The 26,918-nt window shown below is 43.8% G+C and overlaps 1 protein-coding gene across 2 annotated transcripts in view; it reads left to right on the top strand.

Moving 5' to 3' along the window:
- Nucleotides 1-604: 604 nt before the first annotated feature.
- The window catches only part of IRSp53 (Insulin receptor substrate 53 kDa), a 176,973-nt gene continuing 150,659 nt past the window's right edge, over nucleotides 605-26,918 (top strand). The window contains exon 1 of one of the 2 annotated variants that reach the window (XM_069318735.1): nucleotides 605-1,002. In XM_069318735.1, coding sequence (XP_069174836.1) covers nucleotides 955-1,002 — 48 coding nt within the window. In that variant the 5' untranslated portion in view covers nucleotides 605-954. The remainder of the gene's footprint in view (nucleotides 1,003-26,918) is intronic. The other variant, XM_069318733.1, reaches the window with a different exon arrangement.

Here is a 26,918-nt window from a genome sequence, read left to right as displayed (position 1 = left end):
TAATATTCCTAAATGCAGCTCTTATATTAGGCAACCTTTCATATGTAGCTGATGATATATGTTTGATGTGGGCGTCTGGTGATTGGTTCGTTGTAAATATCATTCCCCCAAATGATTCTCTGTGTTCAGTTCCAGGAGAGGTTTCTCTCCAGGGTGATATCTAGTGTTTAGCCTCCTGTTCCAAGAACCCAGGCTGATTACTTTGCTCTTGCTTGAGTTGAACTCTAATATCAACTTGAGGGACTCTATATTCATTTTGTCCAGGTCATCCTGTAGTGTCTTGCAGTCTTCAGTCGTATTTATTCATCTCATAAGTTTTGCATCAATGAACATTGAGTAGAAGGAATCGCTCTGGTGGAGATGAAGAGATAATGGTGGTGATGGTAAGGGCGGTATGACCCATGGGTGTTGATATTGAAAATTGTCGTGTTGGAGTAGTGGTAGTGGGGTGGTTGTGATAACGGTGAGTGTGGTGCTGGTGGTTGTGATAACGGTGAGTGTGGTGGTTGTGGTGCTGGTGGTTGTGATAACGGTGAGTGTGGTGGTTGTGATGCTGGTGGGGCGGAAGGTAGTGTCTGGGGAGAGGCAGAAGCCGTACTGGGCGGCGTCAACGCTCAGTCCGTCCCGTGCCGTCGAGGCGTTCGGTGTTGCTACCCTGTTCTCCTGTTGCCGTGGAAGCCCCACGCTTCTCAGTAGCGCTGCTTTTCCCTCACGCGCTTCCAACCTCCCCGATGAGTTTCTAACTTCGTCAGTGTCTTCCTTTCATACACTTTAACTGGTGACATCGAAAGAAGCTGCATTTTAAGAATGGCAGTTCCCAAATGTGACTCCTGTCTGCATTGTGTTTGTCTGAGATTTTGTTTGTAGGCTTCCATATCGCATCAACACAGCCGAAGAAGCCCAGTCAGTATAAAGTTACTTAGAGATCTCAGGAACCCTACCCTGGCTACCACCATGACGGAGGCAGAGGAGTTGACCAAACAGGTGGATCTCGTCTACAAGGTAAAGTGTGCTTCTCTGTGCAATTATTAATTATTGTTTTTAACAGAAAATATAGGTGTATATATTTTTTTCTGTGCATCGTTAACTGGCAGCTTTTTGTCTTAGGATTTTAATATACAAATCTACATGACAGCTTAGCCAAAACAAGTAGTAATGACGGTAATAGGAGTTACCTCGAAGATAATTAAGACATTGAAAATTTAGATATTAAATAGACCCTTTCTCAATTAAAAGAGGTCCAGTGTGACGTACACAATAGGTAATTTCAAACTCTCCAAGCCTCAATGCAAAGCAGAGAACAGTAACTACTGTTTCACTTAAATTGTTACGAAAAACCACTGCAACAGCGTACTTACCAAAGCCATAAAGGCTTCAATACACAGCTGAGAAAACTAATAAAAAAGACTGAGAGGATAAAAAAGACTGGGATGAGCCATCACAAAGCCTCCAGTCTCCTGTCCCTCCCCCTCGAACACTTACTACAGTACCAAACAGGTAAAATATTGATTTACCCTCGGATAACCTGGAATGATTATAGAATTGATAAGCAGGGAAATCAGAAGCGAATGATGGGGTAATTCAAGACAAAATATGATCCTGGAATAGGATTTTGATCGTAATGGTTTTTAATTGTCAGCCCGAGCTTTTAATATCGCGTCCCCATTGTTGTCTTGTGTGCGTGTGTTTCTGTGTAAGGGCTAGTGAGCATGTTCATTGAGTACACACATAGGCTTTATCTCTACTTGCGTCTTACTCCACGTTTGTTCTTTGCATATTTTCATTTTTTTGAACACAGGTGGGTACAGTAGACGACTTCTGATTCTTGTTAGAAATTTTATCTATAGCGCTTGCGCTGTCTGTTACAAATGCAACCTAATAGTAGGTTGCATTTGTAACTTTGATTACCATAACAAACAAAAAGCACGATCTAATATAGTTGAGAGGACAGGATTGATGTATGGGTTTCGTTTTCTTACATCCTTCCCAGACAGGGTTAGAGATATGTTACACTTTATGTAGTGTATATTGAGGACTCGACTACAAAGGTTGATTAAAGTGTTTACAATTTCAATTTCATTACAATGTTATGGAGCATATACACATTTTCGTCTAGTCTAAGAACAGGGCTAGAGAGCTCATTTTAGTACATAGTGGGTTATTGGGTGCTCAACCGCAGGTGACTACAATGCTTTTTGATGGTCGTTATATCTTTGGTATACGTCGAGTATATCACCGCGTGTTCCTATAGTCACATATTATTTACAAAGCTCAGTATATGTCACCCTTAAAAGGATATATACACCGAGAGGTATACTTCCATTCTCGGTGTATATACACTGAGAGTTTATTATAATCCTGTATAGTGCTCAGGACTAAACTATACTTGCTAATTCGTCAGTATTGCTCTTTTGGTGGCCTATTTAACCCGCCCTAGGTTGATAGCCCTAATGTTCAAGAGGATGCATGATTTCTCTTTCAGAAAGTCAACACCTAGTGCTCTCTCTGGGCTGGTGTTGGAAAGCTGCCAGATTCATCTGTATTCCTGACCACTAAAACATCACATAACCGACTTCCAGCTTTATCAGTCTCGTATACACAGATCTCACTGTAGTCACCGTAGTGTTTAATGCTACTGTGTTTGTTTAAGTACGCATGATTTTTCATCTGATATTCGGGGTCTGTGTTTTTTCCTTTGTTTTCTTCATTAAACATAGGTGGGTACAGGAACAGACGACTTCTGACTCCTGTTGGCAGGCTGAGAGCGTTCCCTTCCCATAGCTCATGGTAAGCCTTACCCCTACAAGTGTTCCTTGGAGTACGACCCCGCCAACTGGTTAACAACCAGGGACCTAATTACTGCTGGGTGAACAGGGGCGAACAGTTGGGGATTGTTGCCAAGTTAATCCTCCCTGACTCGAACCCAGTGATCGTTTTCTGTGACATAATATGAAATCAATTTTAAATGTAATTTTAAGTTACCGTTTGGACAAAATTTTAGGGTACATTATTTGATAATGGTTAAGGGCGGGTGATTTAATCATTTTAAATAATGTCTTCGTATATTGTTTATTAGGATTTAAATAGGATATTTAGAAGGAAATCAGAAAAACTTTAAAGGGTTTAGAGTAACCTAAGTTACATGTGCAACACGTACTCCAACACACTTCGTCCCTTGTAAACCGTAGCCAAGTGACACGTTTGTGGTATACCCTTGGGAGCGGTGTAAATAGTTTATTGGAAAGTTGCTATGGAAATAGTGCATTAGGCTCCGTTACCCCCCCCCCACCACCACTACCCCTCTCCTCAAACATTCTCTCGTTTTCTGTCTACTCTATTTCCTTCTCCCTTGCCCTCTCCTCCAGTTTTCTCCCTCTATTCCCCCCTTTTCATCTTCTCCTACTACCCCTCTTCTCTCTTCCCCCTCCTCCCTGTTCCCCTCGGTGACTGTTCCCATCTCGTTTCAAAGTTTGAGCAATTGCAGTTGAAAAGTTTGACAGTGTTTCCTGTTAAGGTGAGATTTTGTAAATTGATTGGTTTGTGTTTTAGAGAGTTTTAGCTTTTAAAAATACACACACCCTTGTGAATTCGCAATGAAGTCACTACAATGTAATGGATCTATGATCAAATATTGAGACCGTAAGTTTGGTAATATATATACGTTGAGATATTTTTTTAGCTCATCGTGGTCCAGTCGGTAGTGCGTGTGCCTGGGGAGTCCAGATATGCGGGTTCGATCCCACTGAACCCCCTTGAGACGTTCTATGGAAATATAGCTCCCTTAATTACTTTAACCCATTCTAATCAACTTAATCTATGTTCTATAATATCTTATTCTATTAATTTATATTCTAGAAATTAATCTAATATTCTATAACATAGAATGTCTGTGTCCGAAGCAAAAGGCCAGATGCCATGGGCTAGCCTCATTCTATCCAAGATGACACATGGGGTTATGTGAGTGTCTTAGACCAGTTGGGGTCGGCCCCAGTACCAATTTAAAAAAAAATATTAGCATTTCCAGCGACCCTCGTGATTTTTCACTAAATTTGAAATTGGGGGTCTGTTTTCCATAGAGTTTTTAAAAGTTTTTTTTAAGGGAAATAAAGGTAGAGAGAAGATGAGAGACTGGGGAAGTGGGAAGATAGGGTATGGGGAGGAGGGAGAGAGACCCGGGAACAGCCGGTACAGCATCTATTCCACAACAATAAAGATACACAGAAACATTTTGTTGGCTGTTCAGCGATAGAATGTGGTCGATGAGTAATATATACCCAGATATAATTTTCTCAATTGTGCTTGCAAAATGATCTTTGTCAATTGTTCTTGTGTGGGTATTGTTGTACAGGACCTCTTAATAAGAGGGGGGTGTACTCACCTAGTTGTGCTTGCGGGGTTGAGCTTTCGCTCTTCGGTCCCGCCTGTGTGTATGTACTCACCTAGTTGTGCTTATAGGGGTTGAGCTCTGCTCTTTTGGCCCGTCTTCGGGCCACATTAGCTCCGGTGTGTGTGTGTGTGTGTGTGTGTGTGTGTGTGTGTGTGTGTGTGTGTATGTGTGTATATAATGAATAATTATAAAATATATACATATAATGTTTATACAGAGTCGCGTGTATGTGTATATATATATATATATATATATATATATATATATATATATATATATATATATATATATATATATATATATATATATATATATATACATACGAGCATACCGGAGTAGAGAGTAGCACCCGGGCCTGTGGTTGATGCTGGGAGAACACGAGGGAGTTAATGTTGTGGTCTTAAAGAGAAGCTTTTACCTGAGGATGCTGGGAGTTCAAGGCTGTTCTTCACGCTCCAGGCTTAAGCTGCCAGTGTGACGCTGCCGGTGCCTCTGCCAGTGTGACGCTTGCAGTGCCTCTGCCAGTGTGACGCTGGCAGTACCTCTGTCAGTGTGACGCTGCCAGTGTCTCTGTTAGTGTGACGCTGGCAGTGTCTCTGTCAGTGTGACGCTGGCAGTGCCTCTCAGTGTGACGCTGGCAGTGCCTCTCAGTGTGACGCTGGCAGTGCCTCTGTCAGTGTGACGCTGGCAGTGTCTCTGTCAGTGTGACGCTGGCAGTGCCTCTGTCAGTGTGACGCTGGCAGTGCCTCTGTCAGTGTGACGCTGGCAGTGCCTCTGTCAGTGTGACGCTGGCAGTGTCTCTGTCAGTGTGACGCTGGCAGTGCCTCTGTCAGTGTGACGCTGGCAGGGCCTCTGTCAGTGTAACGCTGGCAGTGTCTCTGTCAGTGTGACGCTGGCAGTGCCTCTGTCAGTGTGACGCTGGCAGTGCCTCTGTCAGTGTGACGCTGGGAATGCCTCTGTCAGTGTGACGCTGGCAGTGCCTCTGTCAGTGTGACGCTGGCAGTGCCTCTGTCAGTGACGCTTGGCTGTTATTCATTAAATTAATGAATTGTTCTTTGGTCTTTTTTGTTTAAGAGGTCGTTTATGGCATTTGACCCCACAATGTGTGTGCTATGACCTCGTTCACCGAAAGCTTGAAGGTCTGTGTGCGCATGAAGGGCAAGTGCTCCCTCCCTCCCTCTCTCTTCTCTCCTGCCTCCCCCCCACCACTGGCGGAGGAAACACTTGTTATGTATAATTGCTCCTCACTAACCTCTTCGTCCGGCGGTTGTGTTCATCTGTGGTGGTGTCTTCGCCGGTGTTGTCTGTGGGGTGGGAGTGGGGGGGGGGCGTGGGGTGTATAGTTAGGGGTGGGAGTGTATAGTGTGTGTGTGGGGGGGGGCGTGGGGGTGTATTGTGTGGGGGGGAGGGGCGTGGGGGTGTACACAGGGGGGTGTATAATGTGGGTGAGAGGTGTGTATTGTGTGTGTGTGTGTGTGTGAGAGAGAGGGGCGTAGGGGAGTATACAGAGAGAGGTGGGGGGGGGGGGTTGTACTAAGCTATTTGTACTTGCGGGTGGTTGAGGTTCGTCTCTTGGGTTCCACCTCTCAAACTTCGGTTGACTGGTGTGTGCAGGTGTCTGAGCCAGTTGGGCTTTGTTTCGTCTATATTTGAAGGTGTGTATGGAGAAGGATTCCTCCAACATTCACGTCTTAGAACATTACATTTGTTATGTCATTTGACAGTCACAAAATTGGTTCTTTCTATGGGTCATTTGGGTGCTAAGTCCCCACATGTGTCCCCTTGTTTGAGTATTATCCATTCCAAATAGTCTGTCCTTCTCTGATATGTAAATGTTATATATAGTAATCAAGTCTTCCCTTCCAGCAACGCGAGGTTTATGTATTTCCTATAATATTTCCTCGTAACTCATATCTCTCAGCTCTGGGACTTGTCTGGTGGCATACCTGGGGACTTTCTCCACCTTCCTTTTGTGTTTGATAAGCTGCGGGCCTCACGCTGTAGCAACATAATCAGAATAGGCTCAACTTATGTGGTACACAAGAACCCAAATGAGGGCTACACCACTGTGCGTCAACCATGCATATGCTGCTGATGATATAATGTTAATATGTGTCTCCGGTAACAGTGTTATGTTTACATATACTTCCAAATCTTCCAGTATGTATTTTAAATGTCTATACGACGCGAGAGACAAATAATCCATAAAATTAGTAAGATTTTAAAGGTGGGGCCAAAGAGCTAGAGCTCGACCCATCAAGCTTATCTGAAGATATTCACGCAAATAGTTTTTGTTAATAACTATTTACGCGTTATAAATGTAATCAGTTTCACTCGCGGTATAGTCCAAGAAAATGGAATTTAAAAGTGAGTCTCTTAACTGGAGTTGTAAGAGGGTTGTAATTTGTTATGGAATGGCCGGGTGGCGTGTACTGTAATGGCCAGTGTGGCTGGAAGGTTTCCAGGTGTAAAGAGTTGTTTAGTGTACTTACCTTGTTGCGCTTACCTGTGTAAACTACAGGTGTAAACTAAACTACAGACTGTAAACTGTGGAGACTACAGTTCATAAACTAAACTACAGGCGGTAAACTGTATAAACTACAGGTGGTAAACTAAATAGAAGGTAAACTGTGTACACTACAGGTGATAAACTAACCAACTGGCGGTAAACTGTGCAAACTACGGGTGTTAAGTAAATTGCAGGTGGTAAACTGTGTAAACTACAGGAGGTAAACTGGCAGCAGTGACAGGTACAGCTCTTAGCCAGTAGGCTCTCTGGTGAATGCTTGGACCCGTTACGACTCAGTATACTGAGTGACCCGTCCTAGTGAACCTGTCCCGACCCGTGTGTGTGTGTGTACTCACCTAGTTGTATTTGCGGGGGTTGAGCTCTGGCTCTTTGGTCCCGCCTCTCTACTGTCAATCAACAGTATAGGTTCCTGAGCCTACTGGGCTCTATGATATCTACACTTGAAGCTGTGTATGGAGTCAGCCTCCACAACATCACTGCCTAATGCATTCCATTTGTCAACCACTCTGACACTGAAAAAATTCTTTCTAACGTCTCTATGGCTCATTTGTGCACTCAATTCCCACCTGTGTTCCCTAGTGCATGTGCCCCTTGTGTTAAATAGTCAGTCTTTATCTACTCTATGAATTCCTCTGAGAATCTTGTGTGTGGTGATCATGTCCCCTCTCACTCTTCTATCTCCCAGTGACGTGAGGTTTAATTCCCGTAGTCTCTCCTCGTAGCTCATACCTCTCAGCTCGGGTACTAGTCTGGTGGGAAACCTTTGAACCTTTTCCAGTTTAGTCTTATGCTTGACTAGATATGGACTCCATGCTGGGGCTGCATACTCCAGGATTGGTCTGACATATGTGGTATACAAAGTTCTGAAAGATACAGCTGGTAAACTAAACTACAGGTGGTAAACTAAACTGCAAGCGGTAAACTGTAAACTACAGATGGTAAACTAAACTACAGGTGGTGAACTCATCTATGAGCGGTAAACTGTGTAAACTACAGGTGGTAAACTAAAATATAAGCGGTAAACTTGTAAACTATAGGTGATAAACAAAACAACAATCGGTAAATGTAATTTACAAGAGGTAAACTAAACAACAGGTGGTAAACTGTGTAAACTACATGTGTAAACTAAACTACAGACTAAACTGTGGAGACTACAGTTGATAAACTAAACTACATGCGGTAAACTGTAAACTACAGGTGGTAATCTAAACAGGAAGTAAACTGTAAACTACAAGTGTTAACTAAACTACAGGTGGTAAACTGTGTAAACTAAAAGTGTTAACTAAACTACAGGTGGTAAACTGTGTAAACTACAAGTGTTAAACTGTGTAAACTACAGGAGGTAAACTGTAAACTGGTAGCAGTGACAGGTACAGCTCTTAGCCAGCAGGCTCTCTGGTGAATGCTTTAACCCGTTACGACTCAGTATACTGAGTGACCCGTCCTAGTGAACCTCTCCCGACCCCTGTGTGTGTGTGTGTGTGTGTGTGTGTGTGTGTGTGTGTGTGTGTGTGTGTGTGTGTGGGTGTACTCACCTATTTGTACTTGCGGGGGTTGAGCTTTGGCTCTTTGGTCCCGCCTCTCAACTGTCAATCAACTGGTGTGTGTGTGTGTGTGTGTGTGTGTGTGTGTGTGTGTGTGTGTGTGTGTGTGTGTGTGTGTGTGTGGGTGTGGGTGTGTACTCGCCTAGTTGTGTTTGCGGGGGTTGAGCTCTGACTCTTTGGTCCCGCCTCTCAACTGTCAATCAACTGGTGTACATATTCCTGAGCCTACTGGGCTCTATCATATCTATATTTGAAACTGTGTATGGAGTCAGCCTCCACCACAACACTACTTAATGCATTCCATTTGTTAACTACCCTGACACTGGAAAAATTATTTCTAACGTCTCTGTGGCTCATCTGGGTACTAAGTTTCCACCTGTCAAACACTATTACGCACTTCGATTTTGCCAGTTCCAGTCATGCCGTAGAGTTGAGCAGGTTGTCCACTACCGTTCTCGACAGTCACTTCGGCGTTGGGATGATTTAGACAGTCGTTACAGTGCAAATAAAGTTACCCAAATTGTACCTAACTGTACTCAACCTACGTAAGTACCCCGTACTTAAATGTGTATAGGCGTGCTTTGTGTAGACCGCCTTAGATGGCACCGCTGTTAACCCACTAAAATGCAGTGGGGCGTAGAGGCTGCTTAAAATTTACTAAAGTCCACCTTAGATTTATCGTTTTTTATGATAGTTTTAATATTCTGACTTTCGTTTTAAAATCCAAATGAACCCACGATAACAGGTTAAAAAAGTTCTTCTTTTATTTATCTTTCTCTCTCTCTTTGCATTTAACGGGACAAACAGCTCGCACGACTCGACCAAAGCGTCGAGACCGTTTATTGAAGTTCAAAAGGGCAAATTTCCTGTTTTTCTGGTCTGGGCCTAAGATGGCGGTGGTCCGGAGGAGTCTGGCTGGAGACGATGCCCTCTGTCGTCCGCCTGTTTGTCTAACCCGTTAGTTGGTTTGTATTGTTTTCTTTCCCTTCTCTTCGTGTTCCGTTGTTCGATCTTTTTACCGCTCCTCGATTCTCTCTGTTTGTCCGTGTTTTCATCCTCACGTTTGTCCCTTCTGTTTATTTCCCTGCTCTGTCCTTCTGTTTATTTATCCGAATGTACTTTCTCTCGGGATGTCTCTCTCTGCATTCTGTCCATCCGTGCGTGTTTGTATGAGCACATGTGTGTATGTACATGTCCCGCAAGTACACCGTGTGCATGCCCAGCAAATACACCGTGTAAATGCCCAACAAGTACACCGTGTACATGCCCAGCAAATACACCGTGTAAATGCCCAACAAGTACACCGTGTACATGCCCAACAAGTACACCCTGTACATGCCCAGCAAGTACACTATGTGGGCGTTCTTTTAAATGCTACAATATGTTCATTTAAGGTGAGGCCATTCATTGGAGGCCTGGTCGACGACCGGGCCGCGGGGACGCTAAGCCCCGGAAGCACCTCAAGGAAAGGTACATCTGCCTGTACTTGTCCATGCCACAACATAGGTGTCCCGACTCCTATCACATCGTGACCGACGAAGACCACCACGAAGCGCTTGCCTGACGCCCCCAGAACCCTTCCGACGGCCGGTGGTTACTACCGCAATGTCTCGCAAGGCGGAACTTCGAGTCGTGTTGCATATCACCCACTCTTGGCGATGGCTCCTGTGTGTCAGTGTTGGGGGCTCCTGTGTGTCAACGCTGGGGGCTCCTGTGTGTCAGTGCTGGGGGCTCCTGTGTGTCAGTGTTGGGGGCTCTTGTGTGTCAGTGCTGGGGGCTCCTGCGTGTTAGCGTTGGGAGCTTTTGTGTGTCAGTGCTGGGGGCTCCTGTGTGTCAGTGCTGGGGGCTTCTGTGTGTCAGTGCTGGGGGCTCCTGTGTGTCAGTGTTGGGGGCTCCTGTGTGTCAGTGCTGGGGGCTCCTATGTGTCAGTGCTGGGGGCTCCTGTGTGTCAGTGTTGGGGGCTCCTGTGTGTCAGTGTTGGGGGCTCCTGTGTGTCAGTGCTGGGGGCTCCTGTGTGTCAGTGTTGGGGGCTCCTGTGTGTCAGTGTTGGGGGCTCCTGTGTGTCAGTGTTGGGGGCTCTTGCGTGTCAGTGTTGGGGGCTCTTGCGTGTCAGTGTTGGGGGCTCCTGTGTGTCAGCGCTTGGGGCTAGCGAGCTTCCCAGGCTGCTCTTGACCGTGAAAGATGGCGAAGATGAGTAGTAGACTGGAAAGTGTTGGAGCTGCGATGTTTTCACATAATTGTGCGTGAGCGGAGGTTGAACTTCGGCTGTTTGGTCCCGCCTCTCAACCTGCCAGTCAACTGTTGTACGGATTCCTGAGCCTATTTGGCCTCTATGATATCTACATTTGAAACCGACTCATTCTGTCCTGATCTCTCTTAATGCTTCTCATAATTTTAGCATCGTCAGTAAACATTGCGAGGAATGAGTCTATATAAGGGGGAAGGAATGTGTTAGGGTATAAGGGGACAGGAATGTGTTAGGGGATGAGGGGACAGGAATGTTAGGGTATAAGGGGGCAGGACTGTGTTAGGGGATGAGGGGGGCAGGAATGTGTTAGGATATAAGGGGGCAGGGCTGTGTTAGGGGACGAGGGGGTGTTGTGATTAAATAACTACTTCTCCCTTCACCTCATTCCCATCTTCCCCCCCCCCCCGACCCTTCCTCCTCTGGCTCTCCTCCTCCTCTAGCTGGCTTGTTTGAAAGAACAACTAGAAGGATCTAGAAGATTCTGGAAGAGTCTTAAAGATGCTGAAGGCGAAGGGAAGATCTTGGGGGAGAGACTCGTGGTACTGGACGGGGGTGAGGGGGTGAGACAACTTCAGGGGTGTTGTATGGGGGTGACGCAAACTTCAGGGGTGCAGGAGGGGGCGACGCGCCCTTGGAGGGGTGGGGATAAGTGTGCTGGAGATCGCTTGAGAGTATTTGTCTTTCTGAGAGCGGCTAGAAGAGGCTCAGGAAGCTGTAGGGGGGGGGGGGTGATGGAGGTATGGGGAAGGGGGGACTTGGGATGGTGGGAGATGGCTTATGATGAGAGATTGACGTTATTTTGTTTGTAAGCTGTTGGAGTGGCAAGAGGGGGGAGAGGGGGCAGGGGGGAGGTGACACAAGTGGGGATAAAAATGATGGTCATTCTCTGAATGTGTCGGAGGGAGCGCGTGATGAATGGAGAATGATTTCAGAATGTTACTGGAATGTTTCAGAAAGGGATTTAAGGGAAGTTCTCTCTTTTTCTCTCTTCCACCACTCGGCTACAACCCGCCCACCCGCCCACCCACAACCCACCCACCCGGCCACCCACAACCCGCCCACCCGGCCACCCACAACCCGGCCACTGGGCGGTAGCAAATGTGAGCACCAGGAGAGTCGATAACTACGTTTTCTGCGAATTATTTATTCTCATATTTTAAACTCCCGTTGTGTTGCTCTTTCCTCTATGTCTCTCCCCGCTCACTCTTTTCTACCCTCCCCCTCTTCCCCCTCCCCTCCCCCTCTCTCTCTCTCTTTTCCCCTCCTTCCCTCCCCCTCCCTCTCTCTCTCGTCCAAGAACCAACACTCTGGTATTGGGTTCACCAGGAACTGCCGCCTTGGGTCTTGTGTGTCGCGGGAGGGAGGAGAAATATTTGCTCTCATTGGTGTTCCCTGTATTTTCCTCCCTGCCGTTCCATCTCTTCCATTTTCTATTTCTTTTTTTTCCCCACTTTGCCTTTTCCGTTTCTCCATTTTCTCCTTCCCTCCAGGCGCCCCTTTCCGTCTTTTCAATTTTATTTCCATTCATCAGCTTTGGTTTTGTACTTTTCATTCTGTAGTAGTCACGCAATCCCCATCCTGATCACCTTCTAATAGACACCTTCATCCGCCTCTATCTATCGCATGGTTTGCTTGCAATAGATAAAAGCTACTACGACTTCGACCTTCAACGACTACGACCAAGGGTAATAGCAGTGGTCGTTGAAAGCAAACTTGAATTATTCTAGACGATGGCGTGTTTTCCCCGAAACGACAGTCAACCCTTGGTCGCCCTGTGCCTGCATTGCACACAGGCACAGGCAGCAATGCACACATTGCATTTCTGTATTGCAAGACGCTTCTTCATGCTGTGGCTTTCCGCGTTGACCTGTGAGTGTTGCAAGCCTGTCTGGTGGTGATGGCGAGAAGGATGTCTGCCTTCATGGCCTGCTTATGTCACGGGTTTCATAAGAGGATGGGGAAATGGACGTGGTGAGTGAGAGACAGTGAGGGAGGACGCTGTCGCCTGTCTTACCACTTGAGTAAATATGGGATGAGGCTTCATGGGTGGAGATACCAATTGAAGGCAACGGAATGGCACGAGACAAAGGGAGAGATAAATACAAAGATAGATAGATCAGAGATAGTGAGAAAGACATAGATAGGAACAGAGTGTGATAGATAGGAACAGAGTGTGAGAGAAAAAGCTAGGATAAATGAAAATTTATGAGTGCTACCTTTGTTTGTGCTGTAGCGTCGTGTTCATTTCCAGTTAAGAGCGTAGCCGTGAAACCCTCCAATTTGTTGTAAATGACCAAAGGGTTCACAATTATCCCGGTGATATCCCCTAATTAAATCATCTCTCTCAGTTTAAGGGAGGGGGGGGGGAGATTAATCCGGACCCCCATGTATTAGTCATGTCGTAAATACTATCTTTCCCTGAACTCCGGGAAGGTTTGCTTGGGGACCTGTCTAAAAAAAAAAAACTTTGTCCAGGCTACTCTAAACTACAGCGCGCGCCCAGGTAAAGCGAGTGAATAAGTAAGTAGTAAACAAAAGACGGCACCAAGCCAGGAAGGCTGTGTAGCACCAAAGCGATCGAGTAACACAGTCAAAGGGGAACGCTGATGATCCATACAGTGGTGTAGGGCCCTCATAGGCCACCAGAGAAGGAAGCGGATAGGTCAGTAGAGCAGCCAGGAGCAAGTGTGGTCAAGTAGCAGTGTGTATATACTGTGTTACGATCGGGTTCCAATAATATGCCTCATTACTGGACTATGACTAATGTACCAGTAATAAGGTTAACCCTAAGCCAACATTCTCTTAAAATATAAAATATAAAAATGTATTAAAATATAAAATATAAAAATGTATTAAAATGTAAAATATAAAATGTATGTCTATAAAATGGAATGTATGTCTGTTACTAAAGGCCAGACGATTGACGGCTATCCTCACAAAACTTTCTATGGTGATGTGTGATTGGTGAATGTCATAGGTTGGTTGGGGTCCACCCCCATACCCTCTCCTTAAGAAGGATAGGATCCTATTCAGAATCCCTTAAATGCCTATGAAGTATAAAATGTGGGTTCGATCGCCCATAGAGAGTTTAAACAGATGTACCTAAATATGTTAATTTTTTTTATTTACCGATGTTCAATCAACGACAATAACGTTGATTGAGTGTTATTCTAGCAGCTTTTGCCCACTGGGAGACGTTCGAAGGAGGGAGGGAGAAACGAAGAGAGATAGAATGGAGGGGAGGGAAAGAGAGAGAGAGAGAGAGAGAGAGAGAGAGAGAGAGAGAGAGAGAGAGAGAGAGAGAGAGAGAGAGAGAGAGAGAGAGAGAGAGAGCAAAAAGTCCTAATAGAACGTCGAATTTTGACGTATACGTTACCTAAGGGCAAAAACTGTCGTACTAGAAAATGGAAGGGGCTCGCGAAATCAACATACTGTCCCGTTTTCTGTTTTGGGTCGTCTGGTAGGTTAGGGTTAGGATAAGGAGGCATTTTAGTACGGAAAGTTTCTTGACATTGGGAAACCTAGGAGAGAGAGAGAGAGAAAAAGAGAGAGAGAGAGAGAGAGAGAGAAACCCCCCCCAGGTAGCCATCTAGTATATATAAAAACAGGTGAATTTGTGAGCGGTACTTCCCTGGTAGGGGATCTAAGGCCTGTTATCTCATAAGGATAGCCTGGGCAGGGAATGGTTCTCAGCCAACGCAGCTCTGATGTTTATTTTCCTTTCACGGGGTAAAAAGAAAGACGTAATTGCATTAGGAAAGGTTCGTGTCTTACAGTTTTAGGGTCTGTGTGTTTCTTCCACGGTCAGTAAATGTAATTAATGCGAGGAAAAGTTTAAAATCACGAAAGATAAATAGGGAGAGAGAGAGAGAGAGAGAGAGAGAGAGAGAGAGAGAGAGAGAGAGAGAGAGAGAGAAACGGAACACGATAATGGAACTTTTAATAAAGGCATGAAAGGATAACTAATTCGTATATATATATATATATATATATATATATATATATATATATATATATATATATATATATATATATATAACTATATATATAACAAGCATTCAGGCTTGTTCGCATATATATATATATATATATATATATATATATATATATATATATATATATATATATATATTCAGGAATAATTGATGTTCTTAACATAATATAATAATAATATTTCAAATAAACCAACTGGAAACAATATTTTTAAAATAAAGAAAATCCCTCGGCCTATTAGGCAAATCGGGCATGCATAGTAGGCTGAGAAGTGCGTTCTGGCTACTAGCTACGACATATATATATATATATATATATATATATATATATATATATATATATATATATATATATGCATATATATATATATATATATATATATATATATATATATATATATATGCATATATATATATATATATATATATATATATATATATATATATATATATATATATATATATATATATATATATATATATGCAACAAAAACACATCATCAAATGATGTGTTCATCAAAAACAAACCATCACAAAAACACTGTTCCAAGAATGCGGAAAAATCACGAAAAACCACATGGGAAAAATAATTCACTTTCATCAGAGCAAAGTAGAATGAAGGAGTTTCATTCTACTTTGAAGGGTCAAAGTACTGATCCTCCCCATAATAGTTGCCTAACTTCCGGGTACCTATTTACTGCTACATGAAACCTAGACACTAGATGAGATTAAACGTGCCCAACCATTTCTGTACCGCCTGGGAATCGAACCCAGGATTACCGATTGTGCGTCGAGAACGAAGCCACGAGACGCTCTGCACAGTGTGTGTGTGTGTAAGACACCTGCTATGTGTGGACCAAGGAAAGAAGCAGCTGTGAAAGAAGGAATGAAGTTCCTAATTAACTGATGGTGACACCATTTATTTTTGAACGACTGAAGGCTTATTTTTCTGGAGGGTGAGGGAGAGTAACCGTGGTTGAGGAAGGTGTAGAGAAGAAAAGTTATAGAAATTAGAAATTGAGTAATAATAGGAAGCGGTTTGCCCTTATGACGCCATGTATATGTGTTTAGATACTAACCTAAGTTTCCCATCTTTTGCGGGACTTGCCATCAGGTGAGTGTTTGCAAGGGTAAAGCAGAGTATCATAAAGGGAGAGGAAGCTCTGTTAGGCGGTCCAATGTGAGAAGAATGGAGATAGGGAGGCATTGAGAGAAACTGCTGATAGCCTAGGGGAATGTGGTAAGGGTTTGGGCCTAAAAGAACTCTTACGGGTAGCCTAGCTGTGTGAGGAGCTGTTACGGGTAGCCTAGCTGTGTGAGGGGCTGTTACGGGTAGCCTAGCTGTGTGAGGCGCTGTTACGGGTAGCCTAGCTGTGTGAGGAGCTGTTACGGGTAGCCTAGCTGTATGAGGAGCTGTTACGGGTAGCCTAGCTGTGTGAGGCGCTGTTACGGGTAGCCTAGCTGTATGAGGAGCTGTTACGGGTAGCCTAGCTGTGTGAGGCGCTGTTACGGGTAGCCTAGCTGTGTGAGGAGCTGTTACGGGTAGCCTAGCTGTGTGAGGAGCTGCTATAGGTAGCCTAGCTGTATGAGGAGCTGCTACGGGTAGCCTAGCTGTGTGAGGAGCTGCTATAGGTAGCCTAGCTGTATGAGGAGCTGCTACGGGTAGCCTAGCTGTGTGAGGAGCTGCTATAGGTAGCCTAGCTGTGTGAGGAGCTGCTACGGGGAGCCTAGCTGCGTGAAGAGCTGCTACGGGTAGCCTAACTGTGTGAGGAGCTGTTACGGGTAGCCTAGCTGTGTGAGGGGCTGTTACGGGTAGCCTAGCTGTGTGAGGGGCTGTTACGGGTAGCCTAGCTGTGTGAGGAGCTGCTACGGGTAGCCTAGCTGTGTGGGAGGGCCGCTACAGGTAGCCTAGCTGTGTGAGATCCTGCTAATATTTTAACGGATTCCAAAACGGGCGAAAGAAGGAACCTGTGAAGGCAGCATGTAGCCCAGGGCCTTTCCGTTAGGGTGGGGGAGATACCAGTGAAGCCGGCCTGTGATGAGAGCTGCAAGTAGGTATAGCCGAGTGGGGTCTGTTCCGGATGGGAGGGGGATGAAGGGCTGTGTGAGTGGTGTTGCAGGTTTGAGGGAGGGAGGGAGGGACGGGGACGGGCGGCGTCAAACATGGTGTAGGAGAGAGAGAGTTAGGTTTGGTTCGGCTAACTGGAAGTTGTTTTATATTTCACTTATATTCGTATTCTATTTCGTCTTGCAGCCTTCCCAACTCTATCATTTATCTTTTTTTTTTTTGTCTGTGTGTGTGTGCCTGTCTGTATTCACCTATTTGTTTTTGCGGGGGTTGAGCTCTGCTCTTTCGGCCCGCCTCTCAACTGTCAATCAACTGTAACTAACTACTAACTAATTCCCCCCCCCCCCACACACACACCCAGGCACCCAGGAAGTAGCCCGTAACAGCTGTTTAACTCCCAGGTACCTATTTACTGCTAGGTAAAAGGGGCATCAGGGTGAAGAAAACTGCCCATTTGTTTCTGCCTGGTCCGGGAATCGAACCCGGGCCACAACAGACCCCACAAGTGTAACCAGACCCCACAAGTGAGGTCACAAGTGTGTGTGTGTGTGTGTTTGTGTGTGTTCTCACCTAGTTGTGCTTGCGGGGTTGAGCTCTGACTCTTTGGTCCCGCCTCTCAACTGTCAATCAACTATCTGTGTGTGTACTCACCTATTTGTGCTTGCGGGGGTTGAGCTTTGGCTCTTTGGTCCCGCCTCTCAACTGTCAATCAACTGGTGTACAGATTCCTGAGCCTACTGGGCTCTATCATATCTACATTTGAAACTGTGTATGGAGTCAGCCTCCACCACATCACTGCCTAATGCATTCCATCCGTTAACTACTCTGACACTGAAAAAGTTCCTTCTAACGTCTCTGTGGCTCATGTGGGTACTCAGTTTCCACCTGTGTCCCCTTGTTCGCGTCCCACCAGTGTAGAGCTGCAAAATAAAATTTTGCTGTTTGCAAAGTAAAAAGTTTAAATATTTTTTCAGCACCTCTGTTTTCTTAGCTTGAATCTGTGTCCTCTTGTTCGTGAAGTTGCTGGTTTCAGGAATTCCTCGGGAACACACACACACACACACACACACACACACACACACACACACACACACACACACACACACACACACACACACACACACACACACAAGTGTGTGTGTGTACTCACCAATTGTGCTTGTGGGGGGTTGAGCTTTTGGCTCTTTGATATGTGTGTGTGTGTGTGTGTGTGTGTGTGTGTGTGTGTGTGTGTGTGTGTGTGTGTGTGTTATTCAGAATAAACGCCATGGGTTTAATCTGATGACATGTAACTCCATGGGTTCTCCATACACTTTTTCAAGTCCACGTATTGACTCCAGCCCTTCTACCCTACCCAAGTAGAGTCCCCCCTGGCTCACCTACCACTCAGCGTAAGCATAGTCATTTGCAACGTTTCAACTGCTTCACTCCGAACGCGAGCCTATGTTCTTTTCTTTATGGTTTACGTTTTACCCTTACTGGTCCTGAGGGACGTAACATCAGGTTCATTAGTATTCTGATTATGGGGTTTAGTTTCTAAACCCATTGTGTGAACCTTTAGTCCTTCCATCAGCGTTCACACCATGCGAATGGGGTGCATAATACGAAATCAAATTCAGGGCCTCCCCCACGCACCCTCCTAATGGGGTGAATATTTAATAGCTACACAGTATTCATCTCTGGGATCATTTCAGTAAAGTTTAAATCATTCTGCTCTACTCCAGAATAATTTTACTATGTCCTACAAAAGTAACACAATTAAATTTATGAATTTATGCTTACTGAGCCACCAGATTCTGACTTAGTCCTGCAATCTTAAATTCAGATAGAATCTAATTATTAAAAAAATCGGTTATAGTACTCACTTTAATTTAAGCTTTCACAGATTCACTAAATTCCACTTAGGCAAGAGAATTCCGACTAAAATATTGATGACTTGGTTTTAGAGAAGAGTGAAGAGGCATAGAAGGGGGCAGGAACTGACATTTTGGAATTCTATCGACGATAAGCTTGGAAATATTTCTTCGCGGTGTTAAAAGGGATGATAAGGGCAAAGATAATTTAGTTTTTAGTCTCATCCAATGATTTGATTCAATTAATCCCTAAAGTGTCCATTTCACTCGACGCGTACGTGAATATTCTCTCCATGTGTATCTGAATATTCCGTCGATGCGTATGTGACTACTCTCAATGCGTATGTGACTACGCCTCCTCTGACAAAAAATGCATTTCCGGGTTGAGTGGTGTGCGCAGCTTGCGTACAGACTGCGCGTTGTGTGAATGAAGGCGAACCTTTCTAGTTTAGAGGGGTGAAAGTACGCCACAACGTGTGGTTCTGTACGTGATGGCGCGCCTTTCTGTACGTGACAACGTGCGATTGTGTGTTGTTGGGTGTTTACGAGCGTGCTCGTCACTGGCTTGGTGTGTGTTTGTACACCATTCTGACGCGTTTATGTAACACCAGTAGGGGAGTGTGTGTGTGTGTGTGTGTGTGTGTGTGTGTGTGTGTGTTTACTATTTGTGCCTGCAGAATCAAGCTATTTGGACTACGCCGTTCTAACTTATCTATGTTTTCCTCTATTATGTCAACTATACATGTTTCTACCTAAAACACACACACACACACACACACACACACACACACACACACACACCAACCCATCCTCCGAATTGACAGTACGATTTAATACTAAGTGTAATAAGTACACTTTCGTACTGTCATAACCAGTGCATAATTGTACTTATGGAGCTGTTACATTCACCCAACTCCCTCCCCCGATTTAATTCTCCTCGTTTTCTGTTAACACACTCAGAATTTTAGGATGACGTTTTCAATTCCAATTAGCAATACACAAGTTTTAAATATCAGGAATTTCTTTTTCAGGTTTATTAAACAATATAGATTTTATACAAAATTTTAAAATATCCTTAGTTACTTTACAATTTATTGATATATTTTAGTTTTGTTTTATTAGTTTTATAAAACTGTAATATCAATATAGCTATAGGTTAAGTACTAATTGTAATTAAGAAGCAATAAAATTATTATCTTCAAAAACTAAGACGGTTAGGTGAGGTTGTGGTTTTCTATTCAGTTTTTTGGGTAAACTCAAATATTCACAATATATTTGACAGTACGATTTAATACTAAGTGAAAATAAGTACAATTTCTAACTGCTATGAATAGTACATAATTGCACTTATTTGTCTCCTTACATTTACCACCCCATTTTTGGAGGACGGGCTGCACACACACACACACACACACACACACACACACACACACACACACATACACACACACACACACACACAGGGTTCAGTTCTTGCACCAGTGATGTTTATTGTGTACATAAATGATCTACCAGTTGGTATACAGAATTATATGAACATGTTTGCTGATGATGCTAAGATAATAGGAAGGATAAGAAATTTAGATGACTGTCATGCCCTTCAAAAAGACCTGGACAAAATAAGTATATGGAGCACCACTTGGCAAATGGAATTTAATGTTAATAAATGTCATGTTATGGAATGTGGAATAGGAGAACATAGACCCCACACAACCTATATATTATGTGAGAAATCTTTAAAGAATTCTGATAAAGAAAGAGATCTAGGAGTGGTTCTAGATAGAAAACTATCACCTGAGGACCACATAAAGAATATTGTGCAAGGAGCCTATGCTATGCTTTCTAACTTCAGAATTGCATTTAAATACATGGATGGCGATATACTAAAGAAATTGTTCATGACTTTTGTTAGGCCAAAGCTAGAATATGCAGCTGTTGTGTGGTGCCCATATCTTAAGAAGCACATCAACAAACTGGAAAAGGTGCAAAGACATGCTACTAAGTGGCTCCCAGAACTGAAGGGCAAGAGCTACGAGGAGAGGTTAGAAGCATTAAATATGCCAAAACTAGAAGACAGAAGAAAAAGAGGTGATATGATCACTACATACAAAATAGTAACAGGAATTGACAAAATCGACAGGGAAGACTTCCTGAGACCTGGAACTTCAAGAACAAGAGGTCATAGATTTAAACTAGCTAAACACAGATGCCGAAGAAATATAAGAAAATTCACCTTCGCAAATAGAGTGGTAGACGGTTGGAACAAGTTAAGTGAGAAGGTGGTGGAGGCCAAGACCGTCAGTAGTTTCAAAGCGTTATATGACAAAGAGTGCTGGGAAGACGGGACACCACGAGCGTAGCTCTCATCCTGTAACTACACTTAGGTAATTACACTTAGGTAATTACACACACAAACACACACACACACACACACACACACACACACACACACACACACACACACACACACACACACACACACACACACACACACACACACAAACACATCAAAGAGCCAAAAGCTCAACCCCCCACAAGCACAACTGGTTGAGTACACACACACACACACTTGTGTGTGTGTGTTCCCGAGGAATTCCTGAAACCAGCAACTTCACGGACAAGAGGACACAAATTCAAGCTAAGAAAACAGAGGTGCCGAAAAAATATTTAAATTTTTTATTTTGCAAACAAGAGTGGTAGACGGTTGGAACAAAAGAAGGGAAGGTGGTGGAGGCCAAAACCGTCAGTAATTTCAAAGCGTTATATGACAAAGAGTACTGGGAAGACGGGACACCACAAGCGTAACTCTCATTCTGTAACCACACACACACACACACACATCCCCAGGATCAGTCCATAGCAGCTGTCTAGCTCCCGTGTACCTATTCGCTGGTAGGTGAACGGATACATCAGGTGAAAGAAATTCGACTCATTTTTTTTTTGTGTGTGTGTGTAAGTGGGCAAGTTGTTTGCGTGCATACTAATGAGCAGCCTTTGAGTCCATGTCAGTATGTGTCGTTTGAGTGCGTATCAACGTCTGTTCTTGAGTGCGTACAAGTGTGTGTGAGGTCGTTTGAGTGCGTGTCAACGTCCGTTCTTGAGTTCGTATAAGTGTGTGAGGTCGTTTGAGTGTGTCAACGTCTGTTCTTGAGTGCGTATAAGTGTGTGTCGTTTGAGTGCGTGTAAATGTCTGTTCTTGAGTGCATGCAAGTGTGTGTCGTTTGAGTGCGTGTCAACGTCTGTTCTTGAGTGTGTACAAACGTGTGTCATTTGAGTGCGCATTTGTGTGTATCATTTGAGTGCGTGACAGCTTGCCCGCTTGTCAGCTGCACGTCGTTTGAGTGCGTATCTGTAGAGTGTATATCGTCCCCCCATATGAACGTCCTGTTCTTACTATTGGTATTTATTTTTTTAATAATATATTTAGGTACATCTGTATTTGTGCAGCTTTGCTAGGCTACATAAAGGGTTACTTGGTTTGTCAAGAGGTAGTTCTATGTGGTACTAATGTTAAGGTACCTTGTCATTTAACTATATTAGGCTATATAAAGGGTTAGGTAGTTTGTCAAGAGCTAGGTCTACGTGGTACTAATGTTAAGGGGCCAGATTCACGAAGCTGTTACGCAAGCACTTACGAACCTGTGCATCTTTCCTCAATATTTGGCGGCTTTGTTTACAATTATTAAACAGTTAATGAGCTCCGAAGCACCAGGAGGCTGTTTATAAAAATAATAACAGTTGATGGGGAAGTTTTCATGCTTGTAAACTGTTTAATAAATGTAACCAAAGCCCTCATAGATTGAGGAAAGATGTACATGGTCGTAAGTACTTGCGTAAATGCTTCGTGAATCCGGGTCAAGGTATCTTGTCATTTATATTAGGCTATATAATGGGTTATACAGTTTGTCAAGAGGTAGTTCTATGCGGTACCTTGTCATTTACTAGGCTATAAGGGATGGTATAGGGTGGTCATGTGATCAATAATCAGCTCTGGGAATTTGGATGCATTAGGAAGACACTGAATTAGGTTATCCAATCATTAAGACTATGGGACACTGAACCCACAGTTGACAATATGGTAGTTAGTTCGTTTATAATATACTGCAGATAAAAAAAAAGTCTACTTCGGGCTCACCATAGCCCGTGCTACTTGGAACTTTTTGTTCCAGGTAGCGAATCTTAAACAACAACAACTGTAGATTATATATATTGAATAATAATATATATTTTGTAATTGTATATATATTATATATATATTAAATTCGATCCCCGGGTGGTACCAGAGATCGAACCCGGAATACTCAATTGTTGGTCGAGAATGTAGCCCGTGATCCAACACATGATAGACGCTTTCTTCCTGAGGAGTGAGGGAGGGAGTGAGGAAGTGAGGGAGGGAAGGATTAGAGATGAGTGTTAGTTGTATGGATGGTGTGAGGGAAGGGAGGGAGGCGGTGCCTACCTGAAGAACCCTCTCCATGATGCCCTTCACTAATATAAACCTTCGGAATGACAAGTGTCTTGGGAATAAAGACGAAGTCAAGGGGGTAGGTTTTGAGAGAGAGAGAGGGAGAGTCTTTCTTATTTGCTTCGGGTGTTCTGTTATGTGTGTGTGTGTGTGTGTCTGTCTATCTATATCTTTGTTTATCTCTGTATATCTGTATCTCTGTTTATCTCTGTATTTATGTATCTCTGTTTATCTCTGTATATCTGTATCTCTGTTTATCTCTCTATATATATGTATCTCTGTTTATCTCTGTATATCTCTATCTCTGTTTATTTCTCTGTATATCTGTATCTCTGTTTATCTCTCAAAATATCTGTATCTCTGTTTATCTCTCAAAATATCTGTATCTCTGTTTATCTCTCAAAATATCTGTATCTCTGTTTATCTCTCAAAATATCTGTATCTCTGTTTATCTCTGTCTGTCTGTCTCTCTCTCTCTCTCTCTCTCTCTCTCTCTCTCTCTCTCTCTCTCTCTCTCTCTCTCTCTCTCTCTCTCTCTCTCTCTCTCTCTCTCTCTCTCTCTCTCTCTCCCTCTTTCACTCTTTCCCTCTTTCCCTCTTTCTCTATCTCTCCCTCGCCTTGAGTTATTCGTCACTGATTTACAATTTCTTTTCCCCTTCTTGCAAGATTCCTTCATCCACTCCTTCATCATCAGCACCCTGTTATGTCCTCTGTTCTTGCTCTACATCTCTTCTCCCCTTCCCTTGCGTCGCATGCCTCCTATATTCCCTCATCTCTACTTACACCGTTCCTTAGTGTTTCTCCGTTATCTGGTTGCTGCCAGTGATTGACTTTCCGTTCCTCTGGCTGGTTCCTTTCCGTTCCGTTCCTCTGATCGTTAGTAGCTACGTTGCTGGTTGGATCGTTTAGCTCTTCTACGTGTGGGCGGAACGTCGTCTGCTTCCTTTGAAAGGTCAGAGGTTACCTTGATCTGGAAGCTGGGAATTTATGCCCCAGGAAAGAGATTAAATTGGATTAAGGACTAAGAGGAGCCGGATTAGGCGAAGTAGGATTAGTATTTCTCTCCGTCTGAGCTTCTTTTGGAAGGTCAAAGGTCACCTTGATCCGGAAGTTGGAGATGATGTTAAAAAAAGGGGGGATGGAAATGGGGGGATTTAAGGATTAAGAGGAATTGAATTAGAATTGTTTCCTAAACTGAGTCTGACTCACATTCTGACCGTGACAGTGTGTCATCCTTCACACTGCCCGTGACAGTGTGTCACCCTTCACACTGCCCGTGACAGTGTGTCACCCCCCTTACACTGCCCGTGACAGTGTGTCACCCCTCACACTGCCCGTGACAGTGTGTCACCCCTCACACTGCCCGTGACAGTGTGTCACCCCTCACACACTGTCCGTGTCAGTGTCAACCCCTAATGCGTCCCTTTACCTCTCCTTCACTCACTCTGATCCCTCGTTAAAAGCATCTTAGCCGCTCTCAGTGTAATTACAGTCTTGAGGGCGCGTCAATCTAACTGGAAATTAAGATGTTAACTTACGCAGCGAACTAGCGCGTCATGAACACAACTGGCGCCTTGAGTGCTATTTAAAACAAAAGAAATCACGCTGTTGGTGATTTAATTGTTGTGATATGAAACCTTTGATCTTTTAACACAGTTATTGCGAGGTGTAATTGCACGGTATTGAGGAAGCTGTTGATTGGATCAATGTGAGGCTGGGGATTATCTCTCCGGGGCAGCAGTGAGGGGTTATTCCTGAGCGTGAGGAGGAGGAGGTGGGAGTAGAGATGGGGTAGAAGGGGGAGAGGAGTTGATAGAAGGGGAGTTGAGGGGGGGACAGCGGAGAAGAGGAGATAATGAGATGGAATTAGGGTGCGTAGTGATGTTGAGTGGAGAGGTAGGATTAAAGGTGGAGAGGTGGAAGGGTCGGTGGCGTGATGGGAAATGAGAGAGAATTGGAAATGGGAGAAGATGGGAAAGGGTTTCAGTCAAGTGGTGGCCAAAGCCTCACATAATAAATTACCATCTATCTCCTGGACTAATTACAGCATCCCTGCGGAGAGATGGATGTCGAGCGCCCAAGGGGAGGGAGTGGGGGTGGAGCCAGCCAGACGGATACCAAATATACGCTTAATATATATAGCGCAATCAACAGAAAGATGGTTATCGAGCGTTTATGAGGGGGGACGATCATGTCCTGGCCTGGTGATAAACTGAGGGTACAAGTAACAGCCTACACAAGATGGTTCACCAACCGATTTTGAAACTAACTTAATTTTTATCTTACCTTACTTAACTTTATCTTAACTTACTTAACGTTATGTTACTTAACTTTATCTTAACTTACTTAACGTTATGTTACTTAACTTTATCTTAACTTACTTAACTTTATCTTACTTTACTTTACTTTATCTTACTTTACTTAACTTTATCTTACTTTACTTTATCTAGCGTAAAGTAAGGAAATGAATGGATATTGTCATTAGATTCTTTGACAAAGCAGTTTTTTTGTATGGTCAAAACGGTGTATATCATTAGGTTAGTAGTACCTTAGGCTGTGTTAGACTAGGTTGATAAAGCCAGGATAGGCTATATCGGCGAAGGTTAGATAGGTTTTACTTGTTCCTTGTACGCGAAATGGACTGCATATGATATTTAGTTTGCTGACTAATTAATTAATGGTTCTCGCAGCGTAGTAATTGTACTTTGGCAAGGACTATATATGATTGCCTCCTTATATTGGCAAGAAAGTAAAAGTGTAGGCAGGTGATTAGTCACAATATTGACCAGACCACACACTAGAATGTGAAGGGACGACGACGTTTCGGTCTGTCGTCTGTAAAAGTGTAGGTTGGCACATCCATGTACACATTACATGGCGCGCCGTATTTCATGACGGCGCAGGAGAGTGTTAGGCTTCGTGGGAAGCTGGCCACAGGTGTGTAAGACAGACTGTACCAATTACCTTCCCTTTCTCACGCGCGTGTGTGTGTGTGTGTGTGAAGTCTCTCCCCCAGTGTTGACTCAACAGGATTTTTACCTTGGGGACTTTCATACGTGTGCAAAATCTACTTATACAAGTTTAGTGTTGTTACGGTTTTAAGTAGGCTATAGATGGTCCAGCATTATTTGATGCGTCTATTCTTGTGTTGTACAGGTTTATATCGCGTTTTGGTACGAGTTGAAGGACTTGAAGTGAAGATTCTCTACATTGGTTTGGGCCAGAAAACAGCAAGCTGCCTTGTTTATCCTTTCAAGTATCAGCAGCTGCCTTGTTTACCCTTTCAAGTATCAGCAACTGCCTTGTTTACCCTTTCAAGTATCAGTAGCTGCCTTGTTTACCCTATCAAGTATCAGTAACTGCCTTGTTTACCCTTTCAAGTATCAGCAACTGCCTTGTTTACCCTTTGAAGTATCAGCAGCTGCCTTGTTTACCCTTTCAAGTATCAGCAGCTGCCTTGTTTACCCTTTCAAGTATCAGCAACTGCCTTGTTTACCCTTTCAAGTATCAGCAGCTGCCTTGTTTACCCTTTCAAGTATCAGCAACTGCCTTGTTTACCCTTTCAAGTATCAGTAGCTGCCTTGTTTACCCTTTCAAGTATCAGTAACTGCCTTGTTTACCCTTTCAAGTATCAGCAACTGCCTTGTTTACCCTTTGAAGTATCAGCAGCTGCCTTGTTTACCCTTTCAAGTATCAGCAGCTGCCTTGTTTACCCTTTCAAGTATCAGCAACTGCCTTGTTTACCCTTTCAAGTATCAGCAGCTGCCTTGTTTACCCTTTCAAGTATCAGCAACTGCCTTGTTTACCCTTTCAAGTATCAGCAACTGCCTT

This window comes from Procambarus clarkii, chromosome 91 (assembly GCF_040958095.1).
Source record: "Procambarus clarkii isolate CNS0578487 chromosome 91, FALCON_Pclarkii_2.0, whole genome shotgun sequence".
Classification (NCBI taxonomy): domain Eukaryota; kingdom Metazoa; phylum Arthropoda; class Malacostraca; order Decapoda; family Cambaridae; genus Procambarus; species Procambarus clarkii.
The sequence above is the reverse complement of the archived record's forward strand: the minus strand, read 5'-3'. Positions and strand labels throughout refer to the sequence as shown.